The sequence below is a fragment of the Anthonomus grandis genome, chromosome 1 (assembly GCF_022605725.1).
Source record: "Anthonomus grandis grandis chromosome 1, icAntGran1.3, whole genome shotgun sequence".
In the NCBI taxonomy this organism is placed as follows: Eukaryota; Metazoa; Arthropoda; class Insecta; order Coleoptera; family Curculionidae; genus Anthonomus; species Anthonomus grandis.
Genome location: NC_065546.1, coordinates 554,192 through 572,351, shown reverse-complemented (window position 1 = coordinate 572,351; position 18,160 = coordinate 554,192). Strand labels below are relative to the sequence as shown.

The 18,160-nt window shown below is 33.1% G+C and overlaps 1 protein-coding gene and 1 long non-coding RNA gene across 2 annotated transcripts in view; one reads left to right on the top strand and one right to left on the bottom strand.

The window, feature by feature from the left end:
- LOC126746332 (poly [ADP-ribose] polymerase) overlaps positions 1-18,160 on the bottom strand; it is a 56,608-nt gene that overhangs the window by 38,132 nt on the left and 316 nt on the right. The window contains exons 2-8 of the mRNA XM_050454578.1: positions 17,805-18,119; positions 10,864-11,051; positions 10,535-10,782; positions 10,229-10,475; positions 9,735-9,948; positions 200-301; positions 37-145 (exon numbers count right to left, since the gene is read on the bottom strand). Coding sequence (XP_050310535.1) covers positions 37-145; positions 200-301; positions 9,735-9,948; positions 10,229-10,475; positions 10,535-10,782; positions 10,864-11,051; positions 17,805-18,119 — 1,423 coding nt within the window. The remainder of the gene's footprint in view (positions 1-36; positions 146-199; positions 302-9,734; positions 9,949-10,228; positions 10,476-10,534; positions 10,783-10,863; positions 11,052-17,804; positions 18,120-18,160) is intronic.
- LOC126747703 (uncharacterized) lies at positions 11,830-14,394 on the top strand. Its single transcript, XR_007664360.1, has 3 exons — positions 11,830-11,947; positions 12,010-13,433; positions 13,524-14,394. It is a non-coding gene; the product is annotated as an uncharacterized LOC126747703 (long non-coding RNA).

Below are 18,160 nucleotides of genomic sequence, written 5' to 3'. Positions count from 1 at the left end.
ATAATGGAAAAAAAAATTATGATAAATTAAACTTACCCTTTAGTTTAAGTTTAATTTTGCTTGGAACTGCACTTGTAAATCTGCTCTTAGATTTAAGAGCAGAAATGCTGCTTGATGTTGGCTCTGGTGGTAGCCTTGTTGTAGGCTAAAAACATATAGACATTTCACTGTAATCCTATTAATTTTAATATTTACGTACGTCTGAACCCCAGTTGCATATGCTCTTCTTTATAATTAAGTCAGGAATCTTTCCTGATTGATCTTTTGCTTCATCGATGAAGTCTTCTGACACCACATGCACCTAAAAAGTGTATCAGGAAAATTATATATAAATTTTACCAACTTGGGCAATTTTTTATTAAAAAAATAATCCCTCATTCCAATATATTGTGCAGTGGTAAGATCTACATTAAACAATGGTATTACTAAAATTATGATGAATTTCTCCTTGAGTGAAGTACCATTATGCAAAGCAAAATGTAAAACAGAAGTCATTTCTACTTCACAATATCCTCCGGACTCCGCGGAGCACACTTTGAGTAACGCTGTTCAATAGTGTAGTAAGCTTTGACAACTAACATCTTTCTTAATCTCTTAATATCTTAATACTCCTAAGTAACTTGAAAAAAGAAACTGTCTTACGAAGAGGCCGTGGAAAATAGTTAAATATATTTTTACTGTCGTAAAAAAATGATTTTTCGGTTAAGGAAGATGTAAAATTAAATAATTGAAATTGGTAAATTTACATTACATTACAACAAAAATATAATATACACATCAAAATGGTTTAAGGAACACTTAGAAAAATAGATTTTTTCGCGTTATAAATTTTTATACATTTATATTTTCATACGGAATAGATACTACCTTTAATATTAAGATACCAACGAAGTAAAATAAATAGTTGGGTACTTGCACATTTTGTCGAAATAACGCAGATTATAATTTTTAAATTCTAACGCAATATCGCATTTTCTGTGGTTCCAACCGAACAATTGCGATTTAGTTTTTATTCAATAAAAATGGAAAGTCGGAATGCTTGAGGCAGGAACAAGTCAAAGAGACGTTGCAAGAGCTTTGGATACATCTCCCAGTGTAATTAACCGTTTGTGGACAAGATATAGAGAGACAAATGATGTTAGAGAACGGCATCAAGGCCCGTCGCGAGTTACCACACCTGCCCAAGACCGTTTTATAACTTTGCAAGCTCAAAGAAATCCCACGGTAACAGCCTCTGTTTTTGTTCAGCAGCTCGCACGAGTGCGTAACGTCGAGGTTTCAGGTCAAACTATTAGAAACCGTTTGCATGAGAGAGGACTTCATGCCAGAAGACCCCTAAGGGTTCCTCGGTTAACTTTAGGAAATCGAGGTGCAAGATTAACGTGGTGCTAAGAACATGTTAGTTGGAATCAAGAAAGATGGGCCACAGTTCTTTTTACGGATGAGTCTCGATTTTCATTTTATCCTGATTCTGGTAGAATTCGTGTCTGGAGAGAGGAAGGAAATGAAAGTCATTTGTGGCATGCCGGGAAGTAGTAAGGCAACGTGATGGATCACTAATGTTTTGGGGGTGGCATTAGACTTGACGGAAAACGAACCTTAATCCAATTGAGCAAGTTTGGGATTGGTTAAAAAGGCAACTTCTTCAACGATTTGACTTTTTTCAAAGCGCTCTGCAGCTTCGTCTTGCTGTGACACATGTTTGGGAGGAGTTGCCCCAAGAATTAATTAATAATTTAATTTTAAGTATGCCTAGGCGATGCCAAAGTGTTATTAATAATAGAGGTGGACCATCTGGCTACTAGTTTAATTTGTATTTGGTAAATTTTTATTTTTATAATTTTTTTAATAAACGGTAATAAATGGGATTTTGTTCTTTATTTTTATTTGGGCCCTAAATTATGAGTAAATTATAATATATAAAAGAAAGTTAATAATTATATTATTATTTTATTCGAATAGTGTAAAAAAATTGCAATAATTAACTTTTTTCCAATCTTCTCAAAAATATTAACATATTTGTATATGTTCCCTAGACCATTTTGATGTGTGTATAATACTTCTTATGCATCAAGTAAACAGTCTCTAAAATAAATAAAAATGGAAGAGTCAAGATTTTCTGGATAATAAAGTGAGCTTTGCCAAGACTCATGATACTTAAATATTAGAATTGTCTATAACTCATTTAAAATTCTGACAAGTCTTTGTTGCTGAATGAAAGATTTTATAAACTGATTGAAAGCTAGCGGCGTTTATCTTTTAGCCTGTGACTCGTGTTAAGCCAAATATTCACAGAAATGTTAAATTAGGAATTGAAGAACATTTAACCTCTTCCACTCCATCGTATCCACGTATGGATATTTTTATATATTGCAATATTTACCACATATTCATATAGGGGACATTAACGCACTGTGTAAAAGTGGTGTAGGCCTCTGTAGTTTATTTTTTATCGCGGTAGGACATGTATATCCATATGGGGATATCATGTTTAGTCTTTTTTTTGCAATTCCTAGAATAATGTAAATGTTTCAAGGTCAACTTTCACTCTGGTGGGAATCTAACGCACAGGCAAGATATTTATTTAGTGCAGAAAATATTAACCTACGGAGATATCCCCTGGGTTAATATTTTGTGATTTTTGTGAATATTTTGTACTTTTGGTGTTCGCAAAGAGCGCATCACGTATTTTTCATGCTATTACGTACGCATAATTTTCGTTTTATACTCGTTATTAGTCAAAATGGATTCAGACTACGAGAATGAAAGTGATGTGAGCTATGAACTGTCTAGTGACTTGAACGAGGGCTACTCGGAAACCGACTACTCATCAGAGGATGAAGAAGAAATAATTGACGGTGTTCAGATGAGCGGCTGGACGACTGTAACGGATCCATTTGAGGATAAGCTGCCAAGTAATATATCCGAATTTCGCTTTGACTATGACTTTCACCTAGCAATTGACTTTCAAGAGTGCATGAAAGCTGTAAATTGTTTTGAATCGTTTGTAAGTAGAAGTATTGTAAAGAAGCTATGCGAGTGGAGCGATCAAAGACCCAATATATATTTTAATAATAATCCACATAACGCTATGAAAGTTTTTGGTTTAAATTATAAAACAGTCGAAACAGAAGAAATGTATGTATTTATAGCGCTGTTTTTTCTTACTGGATTGACCAAGTGTGTGCAAATTTCAGATTATTGCAGAAATCGCTTTTTAACAATTCTTAAATTCCTTAGACTTTCACCCCCAGAACTTGCCAAAGCTAATGCACCACTTAGCAGATTAGGCATTTTTATGGCACTTAATAAGAAAACTGTCAAAACTTAGTAGACCCAGGTCCGGTTTTCGCAATAGATGAGCAACTTATGTTATATAAGGGCCGACTCCATTTTCGCCAATATATAAAAACCAAAAGAAGTCGATTTGGAATCAAAATATTTTAGTTATGTCCCAGTAAACCTGAACTTCGAGGATATACATGGAATTTTTGTGTATATATTGGCAAAGATATATATGACATATCGCACATTCCAGGAACAGAGAACCTTTCCTTTTCCGAAAAAATAGTGGTTTACCTTTGTCAAAACCTCTTGAACAGTAATCGTGAAGTGATTGTCGATAATTGGTACACATCAGTTCGCCTTTGTGGGCTTTTATTGACAAAAAACACTTTTCTTACCGACACAATTCGATCGAATAGGGGTGTTCCAAAAGAATTGACATTGGTTCCTTTAGAGAGGCAACAATCATGTTTTGTTCGCAAGGATATGCTTCTTCTAGTTCGCTACAAGGACAAGAAAGACGTTTATCTACTTACCAGTAAACGTACTGCAGGATTTTGTGAAAAAGAACGATATGTTGTGGGAGGAAATGTTATCTATTACAACAAACCGAAACATATTGAATTTTATAATCAGAATATGGGATCAGTTGACGCGGTAGACCAAGATATTGAACCATACAGTCCTTTGCGGAAATCCTACACATGGTTTACCAAAATAGGTTTGCACCTTCTACATCTAATGTTATTGAACTCTAGAGTATTTTACAGCCAAGCACATCAAAACAAAGTTTCAATGTATAAATATACAAAACTTTGGTGCGGGGTATACTTTTGAAATATAGCAAAGGTTATAAAGAACTGGATGATAAAAAAATCAACCTACCACTTCATCTAAGAAACCGTTGCATGCCATGGCTGATTTTCCAAGAGAAGTTGGGAAGAAAAGAGTTCTACGAAAAGTTTGCGTAATTTGTAAAAGACGTGGTGCGGAAACTAACGAGAAAATGTTGCATTGCTTGCCCGGACAAACCTGGACTTTGCTCATCAGAACATTTTGAAAGTTTTCATAAATAAAAAAATAATGTTCTTTTTTTGCTTTGTACTAAATGTAATATTAAATAAATTTTGTACTTTCTCTTTGTATGTTTTATTTTATAACATTTGCCATGACTTTATAAATAAAACAATAGATATCGTCAAATTTTATTAGTATCACAATGTGGATATTTTGGTATAGAAACGATATCCAAGTGTGGATATACTGGTACATCCATATATCCTTATGTGGATATTCTGGTAGACACCACAAATTGTTATAGAAACTTAAATTGTTTTAAACACATTTTCTGGCATTCTTAGATAAATTACTCTTCTATTCTACATCGAAACTTTAATAACATTTATTTTTTAATAATTTTTTTCCTGGTGTATAACTACCTACTTCGAAAAATGGCCTGAAGCGGAAGGGGTTAAGTTCTCAAAAGTCACCAAACGATAAATGATCCGCTTTCGGTATGCTTTTAAGAGAATCAATTGATTATTTAATACAGCAAATTACTTTAAAGTTTTACACAACGTTAACAAAATCAAAAAATTAAATATTTTAACGTCCACTACTGAGAAGTGGGCAAAATTATAAATTTATTTAACCCATTCACGGACACGTCTACATATGCAGACAGACGTGCAGGGACACGCCTGCATATGAAGACGCAATTTGATCGTCCCCAGAGAACAAGTCTTCAATTGCAGTCGTTATTATCGTGTACTAAGGTTTAGAAAGATCTGTTGTGTCCCACTAAATACTACAATAATACTGAGAATCGTCCCACGAAGCGTATAGTACGCATATATGTAACCTGCGCATGTGTTGACAGTCAGCTGATCTTTTGGCGCCAAGACTGCAAGGGCAGACAAAATCTACATAAGGTTAGAGAATCGGTTAGTGTTCGGTAAGTTTTAGAGGTGAAAAATAAGTAGTAGGGGCTCATTTTTTTTTGGAAATTGAATTTACATATGGTTTTGGCCAGTTTCAATCTGGAGTTGGTGGTGATAATAGAAAAATTTGAAAAGTAGTGCACACAATAAATAACTAGGGCACAGTATAATATTTTGTTTTTACACGTTTTTGCTTATGTGGCTGCAGCTGTGTAGCCCGAAAATTCGTTCTGTGGTAGTTAGGTTAGGTTCAAAATTTTTTTATGTGTATAGATTTTGGTAACCAAAACAGATAAACAACATTTCATTGCATGAGCCCCTCCTCGTCAGAAAATCTAGGCAAGTACATACTGTGAATGGACATTCTATATTATATTAGCTACTTGTCTCGGCAGTACCAGTAAAATTCTATTTTCTTTTGCAGAAAAATGGACGAAAAAGAAGAAGCTAGGCTGTCGAAGTTTTATGATAAAGTCGAGACTGCTGAATCAGCATCGTCTAGTTTGGATGAGGCTAGTCAACAAAGTGATGAGGATCCATATCATAACTCTGAAAGTGGGGATGAAGACTATGTTCCATCAAATAATAGCTCTGATGAAACTCAAGACAGTACCGCTTCTGAGAACGAGGATATCAGTTCAGCATCGAATGACGCAGAACCTTCGTTACCATCGCCAAGCTCTAATCAGTCAGACAGCGATAAGGAATGGCACAGCGACGTTGAAGACATTCCGAATTTCAACTTTGACAACGCAAATGCTGGGATCAAATTAAGATTTCAAAACTTTGTGGGATGATGAAGTGATGGATCTTTTGACATCATGCACTAATGAGTATGGGAAAAAAATGGAAACGACCAACAGACCCCATGCCATGCGCATACCTTGCGCGAATGGCATCATTTCCGAACACCAATTTTGAAGAAATGTGTAAGTTTTTTGGATTGTCAGTTCTTCAAGCCCAAGTACGTTTTCCAACTCTGCGAAAAATATTCTCCTTGGATCCCCTTTACTATCATCCCATATTTTCCAACGTAATGACTGGAAGGAGGTATGAGCAATTACTACGGGCGTTCAACTGCACCAAGGAAAAAGGAAATGTCGATCGTCTGAATAAAGTTCCTTCTCTGCTACAAATTTTGATACGCAATTATCAAAAAGCCTTTTCCCCGGAAGAGGCATTAGCACTGGATGAGTCTTGAATTATGCTCTCCAAATGGGTACAATCATAACATTGAAATACACACAACCGCAATGTCTAGGGATATTTTGAATAAATTTGTATATATATTTTTTAATATGATCTTTTTTTTTAAATTTATTTGCAAGTTTAAGAGTAGTTTATAAGGTAATAAAAAAACCCAAAAAATTTTAAATAATTTATATTTTTTCTAAAAAAATGCAAAAAAATTAAAGTTGTTGAGAAACTAGGTTTTACAAAAATTTAATTCTTAATTTTAAATTAACAAAAAATAAACAAAAACAATATTCAATAACTTGTATGACCTCCACGACTGTTCACAACTGCTTGACATCGTCTGGGCATGCTTAGAATTAAATGATCAATATCATCTTGGGGTATCTCATTCCAGGCTTCTTGAAGTGTCAGAAACAAAGTTCTTCTATTGTCTCTTGGTCTTTCCATACGAAGAACTCTTCTTTGAAGCATATCCCACATGTGTTCAATGGGGTTTAGGTCCGGGGATTGAGGTGGCCATGGTAAGACATCGATATTATTCATTTCTAGAAACTCTCTAGCAACCCTTGAAGTGTGTGGTCTGGCATTGTCGTGCATGTAAACAAAGGTTTGACCAATTGCTGCTGCATACGGAATAACAACAGGTGCCAGTATCTGATCCACGTATAATCTGCCAGTTAAAAAGTTTTCTAATAAAATGAGGTCTGTTCTTCCTCCAATACTAATGCCTCCCCAAACCATGATGGTTCCGCCACGAAAAGAATGCACTTCCTGGACATTGCACAGGCGGTTTGCGTTTCCAGGCTCTCTCCACATGCGAACTCTTCTTGAGTCGGGGTAAATTCCAAACCGAGACTCATCAGTGAACAGCACATTTGCCCAACTTTCATTTTGCCACAACAAATGTTCTTCCGCCCACAAAAGTCGTACTCCTCGATTACCCCAGGACAACGGTTGCACCCTTAAAGGCCGACGACTACGTAGGTTGTTTTCATGCAAACGTCGGCGTACAGTATCGGCTGAAACCTCAACGTTATGCACTTGCTGTAGCATGATTTGCAATTCTGGTGCTGTTACAGTGGGGCGTCTTCGAGCATTTAAGTGTAAAAAGCGGTCCTGTAGAGGGGTTGTAATACGTAAGCGACTTCTATGCCTTTCCGCCACATCGCCTTCTTCTCGATACCGTGCATATAAGCGTGAAATTACGCTTTGAGTAGTGCCCATGTTCACTGCAACCTGTGCTTGCGTCATACCACCATCTAAAAGGCCCACCGCTCGTATCATTTCTTCTCTCGTTAAATGTCTGCGCTGCATGGTTAGCAAGAACTATACTGAGCTCTATGAACAAACTTTTTTCCAAAAAAACGCAAACACTTTTTTTTGGTAAAAGAATTCAAGACAATAAATAACGATATGTGTATTTGTTTATTTATTTGAGATAAATAAATTAAGTAGAAAAATGTACAGTGTGGTTTAAGCAGTCTAAAATAAGGATAAAGTCTAGATATTTTTATATTTATAGCAAGTAAATAAAATTTTAACAAATTAAAAAAAAAATTAAGAAAATTCTAAATTATCCCTAGACATTGCGGTTGTGTGTATATAAAGGAAAACAGGACGATGGAGAAGTTTCCAAGCTACAGGCATTGGTATTCAGACTAATGCAGCCACTTTGAGATAAAGGTCATCACTTGATAATGGACAATTATTATAATAGCGTGGGGTTGTCCAAAATTCTCCTTCGTAGAAAAACTCATACGACAGGTACTTTGAGATCAAATCGAAAACAAAACCCAAAAGTAGTTACGACAAAAAAACTCAAAAGAGGCGACCATATTTGGAAAAGAAATGGTAAAGTGTATGTCAGCAAATGGAAGGACAAGCGCGATGTTTTGTGCATTACTACCAAATTTCACCCAACGATGATAGAGGTTTCGAATTCTTATGGGAAAAAACTACAAAAGCCAAAAGAAATTCACGAATATAACATGAATATGTCAGGGATAGACAGATGTGATCAGTTTACTTCCTATTATAGCTGCCCCAGAAAATCAATCAGATGGTACAAAAAGGTGATATTTCATCTGTTAGATGTTACAGTTATAAATAGTTTCTTGCTGTATCGAGATATCACAAAATCAAAAATAAATTTCGGGAGAGTATCATTAGGGGATTATTTGGGATTCCAAACAATTTAAGAGACGAAAGAAAACTGGTGAACCAAGGTGCAGCAAAAGCTGCAAAAGTTTCAGTCCCTGCGGCACACGTTACAGCTGAGGAGACAATTATTGTACCTGAAGTTCTACATGTCTTAGAAAAAATACCAGTCCCGCCCAACTCTAAACGCAAAAGTCATTTCCTGCGATGCCGGGAGTGTTCTAAGCATGACAAACGCGGGCAGACATCATGGAGATGTAAGGTTTGCGAAACGCATCCCCCCATTGTGTGTTGGGCAATGCTTTGAAAATTTTCATTTTAATAAATGAATTTTGGTTTTTGTAATACCTATGTTATAAGCACATGAATTAATATTTTCGTAGTTTCTTACTTTTGTGAATAAAAACTTTTATTTTTATACATGATATATTATTTCGTAGTACCTATGCAACCTTTCAATAAATATAGTGTCTGCATAAGCAGTCTTGTCTCTATATAACGCAAGTTGTTATCCAAAGGGACAGGTCTGCAATAGCAGTCTGGCTGTTTCTTTACGAAAAAACACCACAAACAAAAACTAATTCTAACAATTTCTAACTGACATATAATTTATGACCTTAAGACATGCCGATTCTAAAAAAGAAAAAATATCCCAGGAAGACCCCAAAAAATTTTGTTTTGTCCGCGAATGGGTTAAATAGTCAACCATTACGGATTTTGTAATTTTTCTCGCTATAATATGTTAATTGTTTATGATCTTTGGGTACCATTTTTTAAATCTTTGTTTAGATTGGCCGTTCTTAATATTTAATACTAAGAATTTTTTATTAGTTGTAGGTACGATTTATGTATGTTATGTATTGTTTTACTATGTGGATTTATTATCATTATACTGTAAATTTTAATAATTATGTTTATGGACATTTTGTAACAATATCATGTAAGTTTTACTCGTATTTTATATATTTTTAATAACCTTTTTATTTTGTGACTGACTATAGTTCTCTCTTGACAATGATGTAAAAACCGCAACGCGTCGGGATTAATCGAAAATAAACATTGTGAAGTACTGTTTTTGTTTATGTGTCTTTTTACTTTATTTACTATAAACTCAGAATATTAAGAAAACTATTATGAATTTTAAATTATATCTACCTGCTCAGATTCTGCCTCCTTTATTCTGCTTCCCATATTTTCCACCATACTTTTATCAGATATAACGGCCATAACGGATTTAGAAATTTTGGTAATCACTTTGCCACCAAGAGCTTGAATTTCACCTTTTAAAACATCTTTGCCTCTTTCGGGTGTGCCTAAGATGACGAACTGCATGTCATATAGAGCGGGCAGAGCTCTAGTCACTTTTGGTCTGAAAATAATGAATTTTATGTACAAAATCAGATTACACTTGTCAAACAGGGAAAAAAAACAGAGAAATGGCAGTTTTAATCAAACACAGTAAAATAAGATAAAAATCAAAAATAGGCCCCCAACACTAATTAGATAACAGTTACAAGTATTTTAGATAATACGCTTAAAATACAAAAAGTTGTTACGCAACAGAGTTGAATGCCTTTACAGACTTTTCTTTATTTTTAACACCCGCGGGTAATATGTATGACAAAAAAATATTGCTAAAAAGTTCTTACTTTCCATCCACCTCATCCTTAATTTCCTTTTTCACTATTTTTGTCGGATTTGCGTCCTTAATAACTCTTTTTCGGGGCACATACTTATACGTCTTGAGCCAAGAAACCTCTTCCTTCAAATCACTGGGGACCCTAAATTTGCTTCTTTTAGGATCCTTGGTGACGTTGGTGCATTTAGCCCATTCACTAATGTTGCCAGTACATGTGTACCCCAATTTGTTGAAAACAAGTTGACCATCCTTGCATTCTGCAAAGAAAAAATTAATTTTATGGGATGTGATAATATCAATTATATTCTAAACTTACCATTACATGGTTCTAAAGCACCAAAGGTCATGATGTCACTTATTCTGTCATACATGACCTCTACTCCTTCTGGTAATGCTTGATGGTTATATTCTAAAAGTTCAATTAATTTTGGTTTAGAAAGCGTTTTAAGTTTATCCCTATATTCAAACATTATTTTGTTTTGCGCCCTATATTCTTTGTCGACAGAATCATCCTCCTCTACCTTTGGCTTTTTCACTTCAGGGAGTTCTTCCTGTTTAATAGCTCTAAAACAATTAATATTTTTTAGCCATAAAAATGTATTAACTGATCATTACTTTTATTAAAGTACTCAATGTATAACTCACGGCAGGGCTTTTTTAGCAGCCATTTGATCTTGCTTGTCAAGGCCTTTAAATCCAGGAAGTTTCTCGGCACTTTCAAAGTAACCCAGCTCTGATCTTAGCTGAGCAAAACATGTTAAATGGTGCCACTGATCTATTCCTCCCAACTGTCTGCCCATATCAGATTCAAATTCTTTTTTAGAAACCCTGACCTGCGAATGCAAATGATTACACACTTGATTTTATCTCAAATAATCATTTTAAATATAAATATTACTTTTCTGATTTAAAATGTACATTTAATTTCATTTGAGAATTATAGGACCAGATGTAATTTACTTTTTTCTATAAACTTCTTAATGGTAGTATTAATTGTCCTGAATTATTAAGACTTGTAAATTTTAGATGCAATACCAAATATCTTAGAGAGATGCCACTATTTTTAATTAAACAACACCATACGAATTATGGTAAATATTCTCCTATTATTAATTTTGACATGCTGGAAAACGAGTTTTATTGTCATTATGATATAATTGATAATGGTTTTTCTGGGTTTAAGGGATGTTTGCCTGACTTTATTGAAAATCAATATCTATATGTGTACATAGTTTTACAGTACATGTTTTTTAATTGCATCAAATTTATTCTCAATTTATTGGTTATATTGTCTATACTGTCGTGTTAATTGAAAAAGGCGTATCTGCGAAATTGGCCATTTTAAGTTATTTACCTCTAGGGACTCTGCGCAATGAGTTCTATCATCTGTTAAAATCTAGAGGCGTATCTGATCATCTAAATGTGTGTATAATTAAAAATAGAAACGGCGTATCTACAAAAATGCAGTGTCTGTTAATTGAAACGATCGTATTTGACAATATTAGTAGATATAGATGTAACCAAAAGAATTGGTGCAGATACGCCTGTATCAATTAACATAACGTTTAGGTTTTAGAAGTCGATGTTCATCATAACCTCACTTTTTTAGATATACATATATATCTTGTGAGATTTATGTTATTGCTTTGGTGCAGTTTCTGTGTTGTAGTTTTCAGTAATATGTACATTTAAATTAGGATCTTTGTGCTAGAGTATTAACAAATTGTTGGTAAGTTAGTACATATTGAAGATAAAATAAAACTTACATATTTATTTTTAATCTGTTTGCAGTCAAAATTTTAATAATGTCATCTAGGAGCAAAAAATTGCTTACGTTAGCTTTAAATTCAAAATTAAAAGATGATATCTGTCATTTCAAAAGTAATAATTACCAGAGGAAACTATCCAAAGTTGAACTTGACCCAGGCTACATTACGAATCTTCCGAAACATCTGATGACGATATATATTGTTATGACATAAATAAGCCTGGAACTTCTTATTCATACAAAAAGAAAATTGTAGTCATAGATGACATTCCATTGACTAATAAGGAATGTACAAATATACAAATAGATTGCTTGTCAAACTGCCATGACCCAAATAGAGCTGGACCTTCGTCTACAAATAAAATCGTGATCTTAAGTAACATTCTTTTAAATCAGGGATGTAAAAATTTTGGAATGCAATTATGCGAAGCAATTGATGATACAATTTTTATACGAGGAATTGTTACAAACATATTTGACAACGCGATGAAGCAGACAAGCCAAAATAGCACCGAAAATTTGTGAAAGGCATTATACTTGATGTCCTAGATAATTTAATACAAATGGTAGTGTTTACAAAAAAAAAGGTGAAGTTAGAAAACGTAAAAGGTATTTTGAACTAACTAAAACTGAAAGGAAAGAATCCAAGGCAAAGAAAAGAAAAATCGAGCATTTAATAAAAGAAGCATGCGGTGAATCCTGTGTAAAAAAATGCTCAAAAAAAAATAGAAAATGCGGAACGTATACAGTTATACGAAGAATATTGGAAACTATCTGCAGAGAATCAAAGGACTTTTGTATTCAGTTGCCTTACCAATAGAGCCACGAAAAGAAAATAGTCGGTGAACGACCCTCCAGAAGAAGCAAAACCCTAAATTATTTTTTCACAGATAAAGCGAGCAATAAACAAGAAGTGTGAAAAAAGTTTTTTCTTTTTACTCTGAGTTATAATGCAAATAATGATAAAATAATACGAAATTTTTTAAGCCTTATTGCAAAACCAGACGGCCGGACATCAAATTGTGAAAAAACAAAAATTGATCGAAATATTATTATTGAGCATATAAAAACATTCAAACCATCCATTTCACACTACCGAAGGGAGCATACTCCCAACCGCCTGTATCTCCCAAGTGATATTACTGTTAAGCTTAAGTATGACGATTTTATGAATAAATTTTCCAATGCTTCCTTTTCATATTACTTATACAGACATGTGGTTGCCAGTCAAAATATATCATTTAGTAAATTGGGCCATGAAGAGTGCGAACTTTTTAAAAAACATGATAGTGCTCATAAGAGAAAAAACCTGGATCCCTTATGCAAAAATTGCAATGATTGGGAAAAACATCATCAAAAATATAAGAATGCCCGCAGAATGTACCAAATAGATGCAAATGCAACACAAACTACATTCGAAATCGCTATCTTCGCCGATCTCCAGAAAGTAATTCATAAGTATAATTCGTTCGTTTTTAATTTTATTTTAATTCTCGTTTTAAATTCGTCGTTTTTAATTCTCGTTTTAAATTTTTAGGTAATCATGTTACCTAGATGTGATACTTTTAAGGAAATCATTTTTATGCCAAGACTCGTGGCAGACAACGAAAGTTTCGTTCCGGCTGGCAAATTAGGCAAAATGTCCCCATACGCCGTTTTGTGGCATGATGCTATGCAAGGGAGGTCAAAAGAAAATATCATTAGCAGTTTTTATCAATACTTCCTATCCATGAGAGATACGAAGTGTGTAATTACGATAAACAAAGCAAGATATGTACAAAATTTAAGGAACAAAAAAGTTAAATTTTTAATTGTTTAGAAAAAAAATTAATACTCTGTATCTCGAAAATGAAGCCTCTGCAGAAATATGTTATATCAACTTTTTAATTTATAAACTTACAAGGAATCACCCTTTAAAATTAAAGTCATCACTTATGCTATACCCTGTATAAACATTTTCTAACCTCTTAAAATATTCTTGGAAAGTGATAGCACATATCTGAAAAATATTTTGCAGAAATATGAGTGCCATTGGTTTTATTTAATTTTTGGTGCCACCTTAGGCTACTATAAGCACCAAATATGGCTACTAATTATTTTTTTTACAAGAAAAAAAAATAAAAATCACTACTATCACTTAATTTCACATAAGAAATGTTAATTTAATGTCAATATAAGGTTAAATTGAGATTCTAAAACAATGGAGATTACTTTGCCTTAAATGGTTTCGTTCTATGATATACAGGGTGTTCGAGGTTCATTCAAATTTTACAAATTTCAAAGCTTCATTTCTCGCTTTTTTTAAATGGAACACCCTGCTTATTTTTTTATGCATTTAATAAAGAATTAAAAAATGGACATGTATGTTATATTATTTGTAGTTATAATATTTTTAGAAGAACCAGGAAATCTGCATTCCAAACAAAACAGATATTTTAAAAGTATTTTTTGATGCTAAGTAAAATATTTCCACTATTTCTCTAACCTGTATAATAGAATTAAAATTTAGCCCCCAATAAGCAGAAGGAATCATGGATAATTGTAAACTCTTTAAGAAGTAAAAACTTTCCAAAAGTTTGTGACTCAAGCTTAGGTGCAAATAATATTAACACATTTTATTGCTTGCATTGATATTCCAGCCTCTGGCATGGACCCCATATCATTTTTGCAAAATAAGACAGCTTTTAGAATACTGTATTGCAAACCAGTAACAGTTGATTAAATTATAATTTATCTAAACTTTAATTGAAATAAGAATCATAAATTCTTTCAGTTGTGGTGGCATTTCCATTAAAATATTTCAAAATCTCCCTATTTCAGCAAGCAATCATCTTCACTAGCAAACTGTATATTAATGATATCTTTTAAAAGACAACTTTCCAGAATTTTCAAAGAAAGGTATTCCCATTTTCAAGCAAGGATAGGATTAGTTACTTATTTTAATGGGTATTACATCACTTATAGCAAAAATTAATTTAGAAATTACTATCTCACAAAACTCATTACGAATCCGTCACAACAATACAAATTTTACTTAAATCAATGATAGGATGTTGCATCTAACTATAGACCTATTTCACTGTTGCCTTCTCTGACTAAAATCATAGAGAAATTGCTTAAAAAGAGAATGCTAAGATATCTGAAATCCAATAATGTCCTGAACAATTCCCAATTTGATTGTTTATCATCTAAGAATATGACTGATGCTATTTTTTACATGCTGGAAAAGCTCTATCTGAAACTCAAGGATCGAAATGTTGCAGTGATGGCATATTTTTATGTGGTAAAAGCCTTTGATGTATGTTGCATTGGTTTAGGTCTAGCAAACAGATTCCAGATGCTAATATTTAAAGGTGAATTTTCACTGAGAAGAAGGACCCAGTCTAGGTCATATTTAATAATTAATATATCGATGGTTTAAAGCGCAAATATTGTATGTCCGAATTTATAAATTTTGCAGAAATACGAAAAATAGATTTTCTTTCGCATTCAAGTAAATTTCGTGATAAAATAACAAAATATTTGGTATTTTTTAAGTGAGTTCAGGTATTTGTAATACCAATATATTATGATATTACAAATTGCAACCATCATTTTTAATAAAAATAGTTATAATTCGAAATATGCTGGACATACAATATATTAAATTTCCTCGAGTGGACATACTACAAATAGGCTTAATAAAAAAAACAATTTATTTATTATTACAATTTCAAGATTTTATTGAGAAAAACATATTCGGTGACAAATTAAAGGTAGAACAAAGCTTATCGTATTATCGGCATTTTAATCCTCTTCATCGTCGATGTTAGGATTTGTTTTATATGGAACAAGATCTTTGGCTTTCTTTGAACTCGGTAAACTTTCAAAATAACTTTTGTATGCCAATGGGAATAATTTGCTTACCAAGCAAATAAAGTAAGTCTTTTTTTTTTGGCTTCTGAAATTGGCAATATTTGTTTATATTTTTGTGCTGGACTTCCAGAGTTTCCCATGATACAGTTTTCTTGTTTCTTCCTTGCAAAACATCAAATTCTAAGAATTCATTATCAGCCAATGAATATTTATATTGAATAATAAATGGTTTAGATTTATCAAATCTTAGCCATTTAATGTGAAGCCATTTTATTTGTTCCTTAAAAGTATTTACTTTGGTATTTTGCATTACAAGTGACGCCAGTTCCTGTAAGTCATAAAAATCTGGAAAAGCAACTTTATAGACCTGATCCGGACATCGTTTTTTTCTTGCCATTTCTATTAACAAGCCCCATTCTTCGGTTGTGAAAACTTTGCGATGTTTACGTGCTCGTTCAATAGTGGCGTGAACGTAAACATCGCAAACATCGAATGGCCCGATTCCATGAACTTTAGATCTACAATTTGTAAGTGTTCAATTTTATTGACAGCAAACAACATCGCTGCAGTAACAAATTGATTCCGATTTTGCCCTCCGCAAGTATCAGAAAAACTAGAAACATGTGACACAGTCTGAGGTAAGTTGTACCAATACTTTAATAGGCACATACCAATTTCTGAAGCTCCTTTAGAGCCATGAGTTTCATCCAAAAGGAAACAGTGACCACTGTGATCAAAAGAATCAAATATGGTGAAATTAAAAACAGAGAGCCTATGCTTGTAATAGATTTGAGAATCAGCGGAAAAAGGGACTAACAAAATAGCTTCTGAATCAAAAGAAATTGCTTGGTAGATTGAGTCTTCTAATGATCTTTTTTTATCTGCATCTTTCATCTCCATTGCTTCTTTCTCCTTCTTTTTGTGAAGTTGCCAGCTTTCTTCCATTGGTTTTGTCTGTAGTGCTATAATACACATTCCATGTGGAACATGGGTCCTTTTTAGGGATATGGAATGACAGTTGTGGATTATAACTATTAAATATTTTTCGGTAAACATTAATAGAAACAGGAGGGATTGATCACTTGTACAATAAATTTCAACATACAAATGATACATAACAGATGAATTTTTTCGTATCGCGCCGACTGTAGTGACTTTCCATATGAGGAAAGCTGTCTATATGTTTTTTAACATGATTTGTTGCTTTTTCAGATGTAATATTGGCATGAATTTGTTCTTTTCGTCCATCAGTACCAATATAAGCTCCACCTGGACCACATTTTTTCAAAGCAAGGTCAATAATTTGGAAACTTATGCTAAAAGTTGCAATAATACTACAGCGCACATTTATGTTATGTCCAGATATACAATATTTGACCTCTTGTTAATTGTTCTAAAAAAACACAAATATTGTATGTCCGGACTTACTATATTTGTACAGATTATAGATCCGCCCTACTGGGTTCAAACTATACCTTTACCCCGAAATGGACAAAAAGTGGACATACAATATTTGTGCTTTAAACCATCAATATTATATGTTTTCTAATGTATATTAATTATTAATATATATGAAAGCAAAATGATTATTACTGTTTTCTGATGATTATCTTAGAATAAAAATAAATTCCTTATTCTCAAGCTGATTTAATAAAATATGTGTCATAAAAATTCAGACTATTTGTCAAGGATGGAACTTGTGTAATGTAATGTGTTTTAATTTATTATGAAATATTGATTTAAATCCATTCTCCATGGAGGAATTAATATTAAAACTTACAAATTACTTAACAATAACAATTTTCAAATTTGTGTTCCTGTAATTATTGTCATATCACTGTAGTTTTGTTTCTTTCATTTAATTAAGTCAAATAGGTATTGAAAAGAATCTGGCATACAACAAAATACAGAGGGAAAGTGTAATATTATAAGAAATTAATAAATAATAAGTTAAAATACAAACCTCATTTTTTAAGATCTTCTGTAGGCATCCACGACAAACAGCTCGACCACTCTTGGCATTCTCAATAACAAAATCTTTAAGAGCAATCTTCTTAATTCGGTCAGAATCCTTATCAGCAGGTCTCTTTTTACCTTTGCCTTTTTTAGCATCAGGTATGATAGCTGTAGTACTACCAACATGCTTCTTTATACGATCCTGATCTTGAATCCGAAGAGATTCAAAATGTTCAATATCATCGGTAGTCTTAACCCTTTGTTTGGTAAAAAAGCAATCAAAATGGTACCAGTTGGCTTGCTTGCCATCAAAGAAAGCAGACTACAATAGTCATAAATAATAATTTAATTATCTGAATGGTA